Here is a 17,568-nt window from a genome sequence, read left to right on the forward strand (position 1 = left end):
TACACGTGAGCAGTGTGTGGGAGAATAGGAAGTGTGAGTGTGTGTGAGGAGTAATGTGTGCAAGAGAGTAGTGTGTGTGTGTGAGAGAATAGTGTGTGTGTGGGAACAGTGTGTGTGTGTGTGAACAGTGTGTGTGTGAGAGAATAGTGTGCATGTGTGTGTGAGGAGGTGTGTGTGAACTGTGTGTGTGTGAACAGTGTGTGTGTGTGTGCGCGAGGATAGTGTGTGGGGAGTGTGCGTGCGAGGATAGTGTGTGGGGAGCGTGTGTGTGAGGATAGTGTGTGGGATGGTGTGTGCGAGGATAGTGTGTGGGGTGTGTGTGTGTGTGTGTGCGCTCATGTGCGTGAGCAGCCTGTGTCATTTGTGTGAGAATAAAGTGAATTAAATACAAAAAAAATGTCCTGGAATTAAAATCATTCCCAAATGAAATGTGTAAAGTGCAGCCGACGTGTACTGGCTGGCCACAATGAGCCGGCTGCTTCACTGCCCCGAAAGCAACCAGTGCGTATCTTGTTTGCTGACTTTATATTCAGAGAGATTAAATCGTTTCAAATTGGGTTCTCATTGTGCAAATACAAACTGCACCATCCAGTGCAGTCCTGGTTTAGATTACTGTGTCTCTCTCTCTGCTCCATTTCACATCCAGCACCACTGCCAGCCTGCACTCTCACTATTTGTACACTGCGCTAAATTAATCTTGTTCATTAATGTGTTATTTATTTTGTTTAATTCGAGTGATTGGATAATTAAAAAACAATTTTGGCACCATGATGACTTTGGATTGCTGGGGCTTTGAAGGGTCAGGTTGCAGAGTCTCGCTCTTTCCGACTAAAGATTAAACCTTCCAAATGCTTGCAAAGCTTTGTCTGATTGTAGTGCAGTTTGCTGTCCATCAGTGCCCGTCTAAGTAGCAATGAAGCAATCGGAGATGGAGAAGGGTGTTGACCCGAAACGCCACCTATTCCTTTTCTCTGGAGATGCTGTCTGACCCATTGAGTTACTCCAGCTTTTTGTGTCCATCTTCTGCATCTGCAGTTCCTTCCTACGAGTTTTTATACAATGCAGCGGACGTAACCCCGGGGAAGGGTGAGGCAGCTGGCTCGGGCACCATGAACCATCATCCCTCAGGATGCTCCCCCCCCCAGCCGACCCTGATGGCGCGCAAGGCCAGACCTCGGTCCTCTCTCCGACCGGCCTCGCTCCGCACGCCCACTGGTGTTGGCTCCCTCCTCTCTGGTGTCTATTCTCTGGGGGGCAAGCAGGGCCTGGGCTCGATAGCCTCGCCCAACAGGTCGTTGGGTATGCTGCATCTGGCTGAACACAAGAAGGAGACATTGCCATGGTAAATAAAAATGATTTCATGGGATTTATTACCTGATGGAAATATTAAACATTAGAACACCAGCAGTATCCTACACACGAGAGACAATTTTACCATTTTTACCGAATCCAATTAACCTTCAAACCTGTACGTCTTTGGAGTGTGGGCGGAAACCAGAGCACCTGGAGAAACCCACGCTGTCACAGGGAGAACGTACCAACTCCGTAAGCACAGACCCACAGTCTGGATGGGAATCAGGTCTGTTGTGCTGTAAGGCAGCAACTCTATCGCTGCACCACCCAGCTGCACCTTTGACAGTGAGAACCTTTTTTTCAGGGTGGAGATGTCAAAGAGGGCATAACTGTGAGATGAAAGGGGTGACATTTAAAGTACAAACTCCGTACAGACATCACCCGTGGTCGGGATCGAACCCGGGCCTCTGGCGCCGTAACCATGGCAGCAACCGTGCGGCCTGGGGGTTAGGGGGTGTACCTTTGCGTAGTCACCACTGACGAAGTTCCCTTGTTGCCTCCCACTCTGAACATGCAGATCGTCGACCACGAGGACTCGCAGTTCATGACCAACTGCCCGTACGCTGTGACAGAGAGCACCCCTAGAAGGAGGACCCGTGTCCAGGTGTTGTGGACAGCCCCTGCTGCTGGATCAGGCTGCATCGTGCTGAAGTAAGTGTGGCTCGCGTCCGCTGTGAGCTCCGAACCAGGGCTCAGCTGCACCACCACACACTGGTGCAGTGTGAGCACACTGGGGCAGTGTGAGCACACTGGGGCAGTGTGAGCACACTGGGGCAGTGTGAGCACACTGGGGCAGTGAGAGCACACTGGGGCAGTGAGAGCACACTGGGGCAGTGCGAGCACACTGGGGCAGTGCGAGCACACTGGGGCAGTGCGAGCACACTGGGGCAGTGTGAGCACACTGGTGCTCTGACCCAGGGCTCAGCTGCACAGCTGATAACTCCACGCCCACCACACACTGGTGCAGAGAATGTGTGCAAGGATGTTGCCAGGACTCTGCTTGTCGGTACACGAGCACTAGGGAGGTGGTGGGACAGCCATTTGGCCCATCGCCTTCTCAACCTGTCCTTGAGTCACTGAGCCGTACAGCAAAGAAACAGGCCTTTCAGCCCACCTTGTCTGTGACTACCAAGTTGGCATTCTGGGCTAGTGCTATTTGTCTGCATTTGGCCCATAGCTTTCTAAACCTTTCCTTTCCGTATATCTGTCCAAACGTGTTGTAAAAGTTGTTGTTGTGCCCTGTTCTGTAGCTTCCTGTGGCAGCTCGTACTTGGGTGAAACATTGCCCCTCAGGTTCCTGGTAAACCTCTCCCCTCCCACCTTCAGCCTATGCTCTAGAGGGTTTAGAAACTTCTGCCCTGGTAAAAAGACTCCTCATTATCTTGTACACCTCAATAAGGTCGCCCCTCATCTTCCTACACCCCCATAAATGTCCGAACCCATCTACCCTCCCCTTATAACTCAAGCCCACACATCCAGGTTACATCCAGGTGAATCTGTTCAGCACCCTTTCCAACTTCATGACACCCTTCCTGGAGCTGGGTGACCAGAACTGCTGACAGTGCTCCGTGCAAGGAGTATCGTGTCTAGGTTTGGCCACCCTTCTCTTGCAAGGATGTCGTTCAGCTGGAAAGATTGCAGAGAAGATTTATGAGGATGTTGCCAGGAGAGAGGGAGAGAGATTGGACAGGCTGGGACTTTATTCCTTGAAGTGCAGAAGGTGAGGGGTGATCTTATAGAGGTGTATAAAATCAGGAGGTGAATAGAGAGGGTGAATGTACAGAGTCTTTTTTACAAACATCGGGGAATCAAGAACTAGAAAACATGGGTTTAAGATGAGAGGAGTAAGATTTAATAGGGGCATGAGGGGAACATTTTTACACAGAGGATGGTTAGTTTTGGGCTTTGGTGTGACCGGGAAGTTCATTGCAGAAATCTTTACACAGCATTTGGTGTGGATATGGAATGAGCTGCAGGTACAATAACAACATTTAAAATATATTTGGACAGGTGCAAGGAAAGGAATGGTTCAGGAGGATAGGTGTCAAGTGCAGGCAAATGTGACTGGGATTAGCTCCAAAATGCTGGAGTAACTCAGTGGGACAGGCAGCATCTCTGGAGAGAAGGAATGGGTGACGTTTTGGGAAGAGACCCTTCTTCAGACTTGGCTCAGCAGGATGAACTTAGATGGGCATCTTGCTCAGCATTGACAAGTTGGGCCGAAGGGCCTCTTTCTATGCTACATGTCTCAATGATGATAATGTCACACAAAATTCCCTAAAGTTGCTTTTGGTGATCTGTCTGATTTATGCAGAATTTGCCGCTGCAATCGGGGAAAATTGCATGAAAGTGGCTTTTTAACAACCGCTAGCAGTTTAAAATACCGTGAAAGGCTTATGCTTTGTTGCATGTGATCTGTGAGACAGTGAAGGCATAATTACTGCTTAACAATCTATCTGCTCCAATATTAAAAGCAATTAAGATAATTCCTTCACATCGATATCACAAAATACAAAAGGTTTTATCATTCTATAAAATTACTTATGATATTTCTGCTTCCACTTTAGTCGTGTGCAAATGTAAGAATTTTGCAAGAGCCAAAAATCTTTAATTGTCATATGTTTCGGCAACGGAACAATGCAGTTATGCGGTCTGAAGAAGGATTGTGACCTGAAATGTCACTTATCTATGTTCTCCAGGGATGTGCCTGGCCCCTTGAGTCACTCCAGCACTTTGTGTCTTGAATGAGATTCTTACCTGCTGCAGCTTAACAGACCCATTAACACAGTTACAGAAATGTGAAGATATAATATTGGGCGTATGTCGTAGCGTTAGAGCTGCTGCCTCACAGCACCAGAGACCCGGGTTCGATCCTGACTACGGGTGCTGTCTGGACAGAGTTTGCACGTTCTCCCCGTGACCGGGTAGGTTTGCTCTGGGTTCTCCGGTTTCCTCCCACATGCCCAGGTCTTGTGGGTTCATTGGCTTTGGTAAAATTGTAAATTGTCCCTAGTGCAGGATAGTGTTAATGTACGGGTGATCGCTGGTCGGCACGGAATCAGTGGGCCGAAGGGCCTGTTTCCACGCTCTATCTCTGGTCTAAAGTATAATCTAGTGCTAGTGTACGGCTTGATCTCAGGCCAGCCTGGACTGGGAGGGCCGAAGGGCCTGTTTCCACACTGTGTCTCTAACGTCTAAAGGCATTGGTTCAAACTTCATCCAGGCAACGCAGCACTTCCTCAGCAACGTGCAGTGAAGATCAACTTAGATGTTTCAGTTCAAACCTCCACAGCAGGGCTTGGACCCTCTGAGCTGTGACCTGCACTGGACAACTGCTAATGTTGATTCAATAATATGATTACAATCCTATCCTTGCCTTCCCACACCCTGTCCGGCATGTTATGCTGTTTTCACATTTCACCTGATTCACCTGCGGGTCTCATGCATCAGACAAGTTCATTGCTAGATAGAGCTCTTAAGGATAGCGGAGTCAGGTGGTATGGGAAGAAGGCAGGGACGGGGTACTGATTGAGATTGATCAGCCATGATCACATTGAATGGCAGTGCTGGCTCGAAGGGCCGAATGGCCTCCTCCTGCACCTATTGTCTATTGTCTATTGTTGCAAAGATAGACAGACACAAGGTGCTGGAGTAAATCAGCGGGTCAGGCAGCATCTGTGGAGAAAAAGGACAGGTAACGTTTTGTTTCGGGACCCGCCCCGAAACGTCATGTATCCTTTTTCTCCACAGATGCTGCCTGCCTCACTGAGTTACTCCAGCACTTTGTGTCTACCTTGGGTATAAACCAGCACCTGCAGTTCTTTGTTCCTATTATGAGTTCATTGTGGCGCTGTTGTAAGTGGGCTATAATGTGGCTGGATTGAACAAACTAAGCAAGATCAACTGTCCGCAGTACACACAGGGAGGGGGTGAATTTGAGATTAAATTAATGGACCAGCGAAAATGTGTTATTGCAAAAGCTACAATGAAAAAACCAGAGGATCGCAGGCATTTAATTATATTTTTAGTGTCTGAACCATTGGAATTTAAAACAATTTAAATTATGCAGTTGTGGCAGTTTAGCTTTTAATTTAGTTTAGTTTTAGAGGGACAACACTGAAACAAACCCTTTGGCCCCAAACTGAGTCCACGCCGACCAGCGATTCCTGTACACCAGCACTAGTGTGTGTTCCAGCACTGGTGTGTGTACACCAGCACTAGTGTGTGTTCCAGCACTAGTGTGTGTTCCAGCACTAGTGTGTGTACACCAGCACTAGTGTGTGTACACCAGCACTGGTGTGTGTACACCAGCACTAGTGTGTGTACACCAGCACTAGTGTGTGTTCCAGCACTGGTGTGTGTTCCAGCACGAGTGTGTGTTCCAGCACTGGTGTGTGTTCCAGCACTAGTGTGTGTACACCAGCACTAATGTGTGTTCCTACACTAGTGTGTGTACACCAGCACTAGTGTGTGTACACCAGCACTAGTGTGTGTACACCAGCACTAGTGTGTGTACACCGGCACTAGTGTGTGTACACCAGCACGAGTGTGTGTACACCAGCACTAGTGTGTGTTCCAGCACTAGTATGTGTTCCTACACACTCGAAACAAATTTACAATTTACAGTTTTTACTGGAGCCATATTAACCTACAAACCTGTACGTCTTTGGATCATGGGCGGAAACCAGAGCACCCGGAGAAGACCCACGTGGTCACGTAGAGAACATACAAACTCTGCACTGATAACACCCATAGTCAGGATGGAGTCTGGATCTCTGGCGCTGTAAGGCACTCTACTGCTGTGTTACTGTGGCGCCCAAATAGTTAATAACTTGGTATTAGGAAAAAAAACTAATCTTGCTCATGATGACTACATAGATTGTAGGACTATCTGCCTTATCAATACTCTCCAGGTCTGGTCTTTATGTGACTCCAGGCTCATCCACCTATGGTACAAATTTGGACATGGAAATGTTACACCCAGCACCTTGAGACCTCCTCCTAGTGGCTAGAGCTTGGACGAGGACACCACAGGAACAAGCACTTCACCCCACAATGTCCATGCCAACAATGCTGCCATACAGCAGCCATATAAACATATGAAACATGTACAAGGGCAAGGCAAAGAATGGGTATCTAGGGATAAGTCAAGCACCCTGCTTCAATGGCACAGTAAATGCTTGTTGCTTCCACTACCAGCACACAGAGACCACAGTGGCATCATCTATAAAACGCAGCGTGGTTTCTCACCGAGATACACAGGTTTGACCTGTAGCACCAAAGGGCATTAGGTGGAGGGGAACGCCACCTGTATGTCACACCACAACCTGATCAGTGAATATATCACCCATCCTCCCTTTATTGTACCTGGGTCTAAATCCTGACATTCTCACCCTGAGCTGCTCAGTAGCATAGCGGTAGAGTTGCTGCCTTACAGTGCCAGAGTCCTGGGTTTAATCCTGACAACAGGTGCTATCTGTACGGGTTGTACGTTCTCTCTGTGACCGTGTGGGTTTTCCCTGAGTGCTCCGGTTTCCTCCCACATTCCAAAGACCAACATGTCCCATCTACACTAGTCTCACCAGCCTGCATTTGGCCCATATCCCTCTGAACCTGTCCTATCAATGTACCTGTCTAATTGTTCCTCAAATATAACAATAGTCCCTGCCACAATTACCTCTTCTGAGAGCTCGCATGCACACACACACACGAACACACACGCACACACACACGCGCACACACAACTAGTATTTCAATTCAGAAATACTATTAATAAATAGAGTATTTTTTTCTTTGCCACACATTCCAAAATAATCTCTGAAACCTTTCCACCATTGACATGATACGTCAGGAATGTGATGGAACCCCCTGCACTTGCCCAGATAAGTGTGGTTCTAAACACTCAAGAAGCTTGGCACCATTGAGGACTGGGTGCCCACATGATGTGTATCCCACCCACATTATCACATTGTGTATCAAAGACCGTCTTTCTTCCACTTCTCCTTTAACCGAGGACTTTGAAACTCCACTCTCTGTTGAGAGTTTCCATGTGTGGACAATTCCACTCCTATCTGCTGACAGTACAAATGAGCCTAACCCTAACCAAAGTCAAAGTAACTATTGGATGTGAAACACGTCAGGGACATATCTTATGTACGAGTCCAACGTTGTTCTTCCTTGCTCTTGTATTTCACACCCAGGGGGATTCCATTATGAAGTCAAAAATGACCCAGGCAGAACAATGTGTTTCTTTCAATGTTGTCTCTCATTCTGCGCTGCTGTCCATACAAGTCCCCGGGTACAGAGACTCAACAACCATTTCATTTTGCAGGGCAAGCATTGTTCAGAAGCGGATAATCTGGTTTCAAGAGGATGGGGCGCTGACCAAGAGACTGTGTGAGAAAGGTGAGTGCCATTATCCGATATCCCCCAGAGACCACTAATTGTCCTCGCCGTGGTTTGGCTTTGCTCTTGTGTTTATCGACAACCAATCTTGATTTGAGCTTGCCTTCGTTTAGAACTAGCAATAAACAAGGAAATGCAGATGCTGGAATCTTGAGCAAAACACAAAGTGCTGGAGTAAGACAGTGAATCAGTCTGAGGAAGGGTCTTGATCTAAAACGTCACCCATGCATTGAGTCAGTCTGAGGAAGGGTCCGAACCTAAAATGTTTTGGCTGACCGAGTCTGCACCGACCAACAGTTGCCAACTGACTGGTTGAATGTTATACCAGTCTTGCATCCTACACACTAGGGGCCATCTACAGAAGACAATGAACTTACAATTCACTTACAAACCTGCACATCTTTCGAATGTGGGAGGAAACCGGAGTACCCGGAGAAAACCCACATGGTCACAAGGAGGGCATATAAACTCCGCACAGACAGCACCTCTGATCAGAATCTAACCCGAGTCCTTGGGGCTATAAGGCAGCAACTCTACCGCTGTGCCACCGTGTCACCCTGAGTTTAAAACTAGCTCGTTAGTGGTAAATGGTTGTTCTTCCTGTGCCTGGCTTGTCGTCTGGAATGGCCTTGTGGAGCCAGCTCGCTCTCCATGTCTTTGGACTGACAGGTGGGATCCAGGTCAGCACGGCTGGAGTTTCTGCCCCGTGGACCACTGTTGACAGGGATCGACGGGAATGGTCAAGTCGAGTTTATTGCCATATGTACAAGCACAGTGAGGTACTGGTGCAAAGAGAACGTTGCTTGCAGCAGCAGCAGCAGAGGGACAGATGCTCAAACAAACATACAAAAAACAAATGATACAACAATTATAGATTACATTTCTCAATGAAAGAAGATGCAAAATAAACTAGTACATTAGTGCAGATCACAATTACTAAAAAAACACCAAGTCCATTGGAGTGCAAGACATGGTCCATATTGTACATTGTGGATGTAGGATTAATGCTGTGCAGGTAGACACCAAATACTGGAGTAACTCAGCGGGACAGGCAGCATCTCTGGAGAGAAGGAATGGGTGGCGTTTTGGGTCGAGACCCTTCTTCAGACTGATGTCAGGGGAGTGGGCGTGACAGAGATAGAATGTAGTCGGAGACAGGAAGATTGGTGGGAGAAACATAGAAACATAGACAATAGGTGCAGGAGGAGGCCATTTCGCCCTTCGAGCCAGCACCGCCATTCATTGTGATCATGGGTGATCATCCACAATCAGTAACCCGTGCCTGCCTTCTCCCCATACCCCTTGATTCCACTAGCCCCTAGAGCTCTGTCTAACTCTCTTTTAAATCCATCCAGTGAATTGATCTCCACTGCCTTCTGTGGCAGAGAATTCCACAAATTCACAACTCTCTGGGTGAAAAAGATTCTTCTCACCTCAGTTTTAAATGGCCTCCTCTTTATTCTTAACCTGCATCCCCAGGTTCTGGACTCCCCCAACATTGGGAACATTTTTCCTGCATCGAGCTTGTCTAGTCCTTTTATAATTTTACATGTCTCTAGAAAATCCCCTCTGATCCTTCTAAACTCCAGTGAATACAAGCCCAGTCTTTCCAATCTTTCCTCATATGACAGTCCCACCATCCCAGGGATCAATCTCGTGAACCTGCGCTGCACTGCCTCAATTACAAGGATGTCCTTCCTCAAATTAGGAGACCAAAACTGTACCCAATACTCCAGATGTGGTCTCACCAGGGCCCTGTACAACTGCAGAAGGACTTCTTTGCTCCTGTACTCAAATCCTCTCGTTATGAAGGTCAACATGCCATTAGCTTTCTTCACTGCCTGCTGTACCTGCACGCTTACTTTCAGTGACTGGTGTACAAGGACACCCAGGTCTCGTTGCACTTCCCCTTTACCTAATCTGACACCATTGAGATGATAATCTATCCTTATTTTTGTTGCCAAACTAGTTTGACCATTGGGGTGGGGGAGGGATGGAGAGAGAGGGGATGCAAGGGTTACTTCAAGTTAGAGAAATCAATGTTCATACCGCTGGGCTGTAAGCTGCCCAAGCCGAAGCTGTTCCTCTAATTTGTGTGTTGGCCTCACTCTGACAGTGGAGGAGGCCCAGGACAGAAAGGTCAGTGTGGGAATGGGAGGAGGAGTTACAGTGTTTGGCAACCGGGAGATTGTTCAGGCCAAGGCGCTCAGCGAAGCGATCGCCGAGTCTGGGCGTGGTCTCGTCGATATGTAGGAGCATGTTGATAGTATGCTGTTGTATTGCTGTGTAATAGAAGTGTGGATTGCTCTGATGGTTATTCTGTTCCCTCGCCCAGTGTCGACTGAAGAGCTGGTCACGGAGAGACCCATCCAAGACTGCTGTGCTTGTGGAACAGCCAAGTACCGGCTGACCTTTTATGGAAATTGGTCGGAGAAAACTCATCCGAGAGATTACCCAAGTAAGACATGCTTCCATCATCGAGCCTTTCTCGTCATACTGAATGTCTTTTCAATCGCAGGCTTTAATAGACTGTGAAATAGTCTTTAAGATTAGATTTAAATCAATTTAAGGAGGCCAGTGACATTCAAATTAATCCAGCAGTTTTTTGAGCTGCAGAGAGGGGAGGGGGTGGGGGGAACAACAAAGAAATATAATGAAACACGGAAAAAGGTTGATGAGTTTAATAAAAGCTGCAGTCAACCCTTCCTTCAGATGGAGGAGATTAAAGAGGCCACCAAAATAAATGAATACTTAAGAGCAGTATTCCAGTGGAGCTCTGATAGTCTGGTATCTGTTAGTTGAGAAACCCTGGTAGTTCAGGGCTTGGTTCATTGGTTACTCATTCCTGCTCTCTCACTTACACAGGCTCAGCGCACATTGTAAACCCATCAGGAGCCCACATCTGAAGTTTCCTTTAAACTACCTGCATTGCATGCTCCAATTTCATGCGGCGCGGTGGCGCGGCGGTAGAGTTGCTGCCTCACAGCGCCGGAGACCCGGGTTCCATCCCAACTATGGGTGCTTGTCTTTACGGAGTTTGTACGTTCTCCCCGTGACCGCGTGCGTTTTCTCCGGGTGCTCCGGTTTCCTCCCACACTCCAAAGACGTGCAGGTTTGTAGGTTAGTTGGCTTTTCTAAAATTGTAAATGGTCCCTAGCATGTGTGGGATAGTGGATAGTGTTAGTGTGCAGGGATCGCTGGTGGGCACGGACTTGCTGGGCTGAAAGGCCTGTTTCGTGCTGTATCTCTAACGTCTAAAGTAAATCCTAAAGTACTTTGACTGAAGAAGGGTCCCAACTCAAAACATTGCCTCCAGAGAGATGGTCCAACAGGTTGAGGTGCTCCTTCACTTTGTATTTTGGCCCCACCCTAGTGCTCAGTGGGAGACACAGAGTGCTGGAGTAACTCAGCGGGTCAGGCAGCATCTGTGGAGAACATGGATAGGTGACGTTTCACAGAGTGCTGGAGTAACTCAGCGGGTCAGGCAGCATCTGTGGAGAACATGGATGGGTGGCGTTTCACAGAGTGCTGGAGTAACTCAGCTGGTCAGGCAGCATCTGTGGAGAACATGGATAGGTAACGTTTCACAGAGTGCTGGAGTAACTCAGCGGGTCAGGCAGCATCTGTGGAGAACATGGATGGATGCCAACTCAGCAGCATGAACGATGATTACTGTCATTTTAAGTGACCTCTGTCTGCTCGCTCCTCCCACCTCCCCCCACCCCAACCCTAGCTGGCCTACTAGTTCCACTGTTCACATCCTTGTGACCCTTCATTATCACCTCTTCCCAAGACAAGTTTATGCTCCACACAAGCCTCCTCTCACCCCTCATCAGCCCACCCATCTGCTGAAACCTCTGTGCCTTTAACACCCACACTTGTATCCCCTTTAATCCAATGGATGTATTCAAGAGAGAGTTAGATGGAGCTCTTAGGGCTAATGGAATGAAGGGAAATGGGGAGAAAGCAGGAACGGGGTACTGATTATAGACAATAGACAATAGGTGCAGGAGGCCATTCGGCCCTTCGAGCCAGCACCGCCATTCAATGTGATCATGGCTGATCATTCTCAATCAGTACCCCGTTCCTGCCTTCTCCCCATACCCCCTGACTCCGCTATCCTTAAGAGCTCTATCTAGCTCTCTCTTGAAAGCCTGGATTGTGGATGATCAGCCATGATCATATTGAATGGCGGTGCTGGCTCGAAGGGCCGAATGGCCGCCTCCTCCTGCTCCTATGTTCTATGTTTCTATACTATCCACCTCTAAAGGCTCCACATTTGTTCTGCCCACTGGTGACCGCAGGTTCTCCAGATTCCCAATGGGATTTATTAACAACTGTCTCCTATTTACGGTCCTTGTCCTGTGTTCTCTTGGAACAGGAAGCAACCTCGTGCATTCTAATTTGAACAGCTTCATCATGTTAAGGACCTCAATCACATCTTCTCTCATCATTCTCTCCTCACAGGCAGGCTCCCCTTTGTCCCCCCCCCCTGATAGCTTCAGCTTTGGTACTAATCTTTAACGCTTCACTCCACAATCTCCAGAGCTCCCATATTGCTTCCAGGAGTTTCATTTAGAGACACACCATGGAAACAGGCCCCTTCGGCCCACCGAGTCCGCGCCGACCTGCGATCCCTGCACACTAATACACGCAAGGGACAATTTACAATTTCCCCAAGCCAAGTAGCCTACAAACCTGTACGTCTTTGGAGAACGGGAGGAAGGTGGAGGGGCTGGAGAAAACCCATGCGGGTCACGGGGAGAACGTACAACCTCCGTACAGACAGCACCTGTAGACAGGATTGAACCCGGGTCTCTGGCGCTGTGAGGCAGCAACTCTACCACTGCACCACCGTGCCGCCCTGTCGATTAAACAGGTTCTCTCACTGGGCACTTCAGACAATCTCCAGAATAACTGCAGCCTTCAAAAAAATGTTGCTCGTTTGCCAAGTTGATTTACATGCGTTTATATAACATGTTAAAACCTGCTTAGTTCTGGCTGTTGCCTTGATTACAAGTTGCTAATTGTTCGTTGCAACACTCCGTAAGGACACTCTTTCACAATGGATGCAATGGGTAGTTTCTTCCCAGCTGGTATCAGACAACTGAACCATCCTACCACAACCAGAGAGTAGAGCTGAACTACTATCCACCTCTTTTATCTCCTGTAGGCAGGAGAGTGAGCAAAAGCACAATGTGCTGGAAGAACTCAGTGGGTCAGGCAGCAGCTGTGGGGGGGAAAGTGGACAGGCAACGTTTTGGGGCTGGATCCCTCTTAACTGTTAGAGGTCTGGACAATGGGACTATATTGAGTAGGACACGGCATTATTAATCCACAGGTCTGAGACAGGAGTTCAAATCCCATCACTGATGCAGCAAGGAAACAGGCCCTTTGGCCCACTGAGTCCATGCTGACCACTGATCACTCATTCACACTCGTTCTAAGGGAGCCCAGTCCTGCACACAGTATTCCCCATGCTATGACCTTAAATAATGGCAGTGACATGTTTTTGCTCATGAACTTAAATCCTCTTGCAATAAAAGCAAGCTTACCCTTTGCCTTCCTAATAAATGATTCTGTACTGGAACAGATGGATCCTGCTGCACACAAGATCTTTCAATCTCTCACTGTTTAAAAAATACTTTGGTTTATTATCAAAGAAGATGACCTCATTTTTTCCCCCCTTAAATTCAACCGACCCACAGCTGAAAGACAATACGTGATTACGATCAATTCATTCACAGTGTACAGATACATGATAAGGGAAGAATGTTTAGTGCAAGGTAAAGCCAGCAAAGTCCGATCAAAGGTAGTCTGAGGGAGATCAAAGAGGAGGATAGTAGTTCAGCTCTATTCTCTGGTTGTGGTAGGATGGTTCAGTTGTCTGATACCAGCTGGGAAGAAACTGCCCCTGAATCTGGAGGTGTGCGTTTTCACACTTCTGTACCTCTTGCCTGATGGGAGAGGGGAGAAGAGGGAGTGGCCAGGGTGAGACTGGAAGGTTTTAGGTATCTCCATCCTGAATACAGCCCAGTCACGGTTTGCAAACACAACACATTGGCATTCATACAAACCAACCCATAACCTCTGACACCCGTACTAATCAAGAATCTATCTGTCTCTGCCTTAAAAATATCCACTGACTTGGCCTCCACAGCCTTCTGTGGCAATGAATTCCACAGATTCACTGCCCTTTGACTAAAGACATTTCTCCTCATCTCCTTCCTAAAAGAACGTCCTTTAATTCTGAGGCTCTGACCTCTAGTCCTAGACTCTCCCACGAGTGGAAACAGGGGGAACGTGCAAACTCCTGGTTAATTGCCTGGATACCTAAGGCCATCTTTCCAGAATCACTGTATGGTTAGAGCACGGAAGATCATTCGGCCCGACCTGTCTATACTAGCTCTGGCCCAGCTTATCCCACTCCACTCCCCTCTCCTCAGAGATCTGCAAAACTCTTCGGACAGTTGTCCCGCATTAATGTTCCTTGCATGGTAGGCTGCCTCACTTGAATCACCCAGCACACACCCATATACTTTCATTACAACGGCTCCTGGTTCAATTCAGACTTCCGGTGCTGTCTGTGTGGAGTTTGCATGTTATTCCTGTGACCGTTTCCTCTACATCCCAAAGATGAATGGGTTGGTAGTTTAATAGGCCACTGATGTAGTCTCCAGTGTGGGTAAGGAGTGGTATCTGGAGGGAGGATGGGAATGTTGAGGGAATAAAATGGGATTAAAACAAGTGGATTCTAGATAGCCTTGGTGGGTTTAGTTTGGTTTAGAGATACTGCTTGGTAACAGGCCCTTCGGCCCAACGACCGCTTCAGCCAGCGATCGGTGGTACACTAGTTTTATCCTGCACAACAGGGACAATTCAGAGAAGCCGATTGACCGACAAACCTGAAAGTCTTTGGGATGTGGGAGGAAACCGGAGCACCCGGAGAAAACCCACACGGTCTCAGGAAGAACGTACAAACTCCATCAGACAGCACCCGTAGTCAGGATTGAAGTTGGGTCTCTGGTGCTATAGGGCAGCAACTCTACCGCTGTGCCACCATGCTGCCCCTTAAAGGGCCTGATTCTGTACAAGGGACTCTGGGACATCTATTATTTCTTTGCTGTGTGCAGCCTGCATGGTTGGAAGCAGATAGCATTGATAGAGACTGGACAGGCAATATTTTGGGGTGACAGCCTTCATTTCTGAAACATTGTGTAACCATTCCCTCCACAGCTGCAGACTGACCTGCTGAGTTACTCAAGCACTTTGTGCTTTCCTCAAACTTTGAGCATCTGCATTTCTGGAGAATTTCCAGAATTTCCAAAAACCATCTCTGTGTAAATATATACACAGATTGCCGTGAGTCACATACATTCCTTAAAAGGCCAGACGTCCTTGTTATATGACAATCCTGCCAGTGATTTTGAAATCGTTTTATAGACACGAACCAGCTGGAGTATTGTTTCCATCCAAAGATTGAGAGAGCGATTTCGAAGGCATGGATAGAAAAAGGTTCAGAAAGACATGGGCTAAGCATGCCCACAGGAAATGGGACTAATGGGCAAATGGATTCGGCTGGATGGGGCACCTTGGCCAAGGATAGGTTTTGCCAAAGGGCCTGTTTCCATGCTGTATGAATGTGTGTCAGAAGATGGCTCTTTGGAGTCAAAAGATGTGCAGGGCAATTTGTTTCACACGCAGAGTGGCGGGTGGCTGGAACATGCTGCCGGGGGTTATGTTGGAAGCAGATATGACAGTGAGACTTTTAGATAGGCACATGGATATGGATCACGTGCAGGCTGAGATTAATTTAACTTGGCATCATGTTCAGCATGGACATTGTGGGCCAAAGGACCTGTTTGTGTATTGTATTATTCCATAGAAAATAGACACAAAGTGCTGGAGTAAATCAGCGGGCCAAGCAGCATCTCTGGAGAAAAGGAATAGGTGAGATTTCGGATGGAAACGGGAAAGTTGGGTTGAAGGGCCTATTTCCACGCTGTATCACTCTATGACTCTGTAAATCAAAAAGAGCCTCAGGTAAATGCTCCATCTAAGAGATGACATGCTCTATTCGAGGAGTAACCTCATCAGCACTTTTCTGGCACGGAGGTTTTTGTGGGTGTGGGTTGGGCTGATGCTGGGCGTTGTGTTGTGTTGTGGGTGTGGGTGGGGCTGATGCTGTGTGTTGTGGGTGTGGGTGTGGGTTGGGATGATGCTGTGCGTTGTGTTGTGGGTGTGGGTTGGGCTGTGTGTTGTGTTGTGGGTGTGGGTGGGGTTGATGCTGTGTGTTGTGTTGTGTTGTGGGTGTGGGTTGGGATGTGTGTTGTGGGTGTGGGTTGGGCTGTGCGTTGTGTTGTGTTGTGGGTGTGGGTTGGGCTGTGCGTTGTGTTGTGTTGTGTTGTGGGTTGGGCTGATGCTGGGCGTTGTGTTGTGGCTGTGGGTGGGGCTGATGCTGTGTGTTGTGTTGTGGGTGTGGGTGTGGGTTGGGCTGTGCGTTGTGTTGTGTTGTGGGTGTGGGTGGGGTTGGTGCTGTGTGTTGTGTTGTGGGTGTGGGTTGGGCTGATGCTGGGCGTTGTGTTGTGTTGTGGGTGTGGGTTGGGCTGTGCGTTGTGTTGTGGGTGTGGGTTGGGCTGATGCTGTGCTGAGACTGCATTGCCCTGAGACCAGCTTGCAATGGCAGAATGTTTCAAAGCCATATTTCTGGACTATTGGTTCGTTCCAGTTGCAGTACGTTTATGCACCAATACAGTCTCAACTGGGTTTCATCCCATTTTAATGATTTGGCCACGTTCTCGAATAGCCTTCAGCCGCAATGGTGTCTTCAGGTTCTCTCAGCTGTGATTATTGACTTTAGGTGCCTGGTGATTGCTCCTGTACAGGGTAATCACCTCAGAAACATGGGCTGATGAAGCAATTTTGGATGGCACGCCTGTGGGGAGATGTATTGGAGTCACGGGACTTGCCTCTCTCCCAATCCTTGACCTCCCCACCTTCACGCACATTTTTCTGGGATGACAAGACTTCCATCAGAGCATGCCCAATCCCACAGTTTTGGTATATTGTACAAATACATTGGCATCCATTGGATGGATTACCTGACTTGCTGTGTAGCAACAATGCTTTCCCAGTGCTTTGCTTCATGTAACACTATCCAGTGCTGCACTACGCTAGACATGAAACATCACAGCACTTGTCCGGAAAAAGGAAACATGGTATATCTCTCTGGATCTCTACAAAGAATATTACTGAGGCAGAGGTAGAGTAGACGTTTATCCCCCAGCGTGGAATCGTCAAAGACCGGAGGGCGTAGCTTTAAGGTGAAAGGGGCAAAGTTTAAAGGAGATGTGTGGGGTAAAGTTTTCGTTCACAGAGAGTGGTGGGTACCTGGAGCATGTTGTGGACGCAGATACAATTGTGGTGTTTAAGAGGCTTTTAGATAGGCTTGTGGATATGCAGGAGATGGAAGAATACGGATCACAACTGGCAGAGGACATTAACATGGCGTTGAGTTGGCACAGAGACATTGTGGGCAAAACGCCTGTTCCTGTGCTGTACCTTTCTATGTTCTGTGAAAGCAGACAGATCATCTGGTGATTTATCTCAGCAATTTACATCGAACCGTGCCCCGCACTTTGTGCAGAGGTGGACCTCAATTAACACATGAGCCAATAACAAAGTGGTGGAAGAACTCGGAGGGTCTGGGGTGGGGGGTCCGGGGTGGGGGGTGGAGGGTCGGGGGTGGGGGATGGAGGGTGCAGGGTGGGGGGGTCTGGGGTGGGGGGTGGAGGGTCTGGGGTGGGGGGG

The 17,568-nt window shown here is 48.2% G+C and overlaps 1 protein-coding gene across 1 annotated transcript in view; it reads left to right on the top strand.

Annotated features, from left to right (window-relative positions):
- LOC144602446 (spondin-1-like) overlaps nt 1-17,568 on the top strand; it is a 175,922-nt gene that overhangs the window by 2,904 nt on the left and 155,450 nt on the right. The window contains exons 3-5 of the mRNA XM_078415593.1: nt 1,871-2,004; nt 7,685-7,758; nt 10,094-10,216. Coding sequence (XP_078271719.1) covers nt 1,871-2,004; nt 7,685-7,758; nt 10,094-10,216 — 331 coding nt within the window. The remainder of the gene's footprint in view (nt 1-1,870; nt 2,005-7,684; nt 7,759-10,093; nt 10,217-17,568) is intronic.

The sequence above is a fragment of the Rhinoraja longicauda genome, chromosome 18 (assembly GCF_053455715.1).
Source record: "Rhinoraja longicauda isolate Sanriku21f chromosome 18, sRhiLon1.1, whole genome shotgun sequence".
NCBI classification, from domain to species: Eukaryota; Metazoa; Chordata; class Chondrichthyes; order Rajiformes; family Arhynchobatidae; genus Rhinoraja; species Rhinoraja longicauda.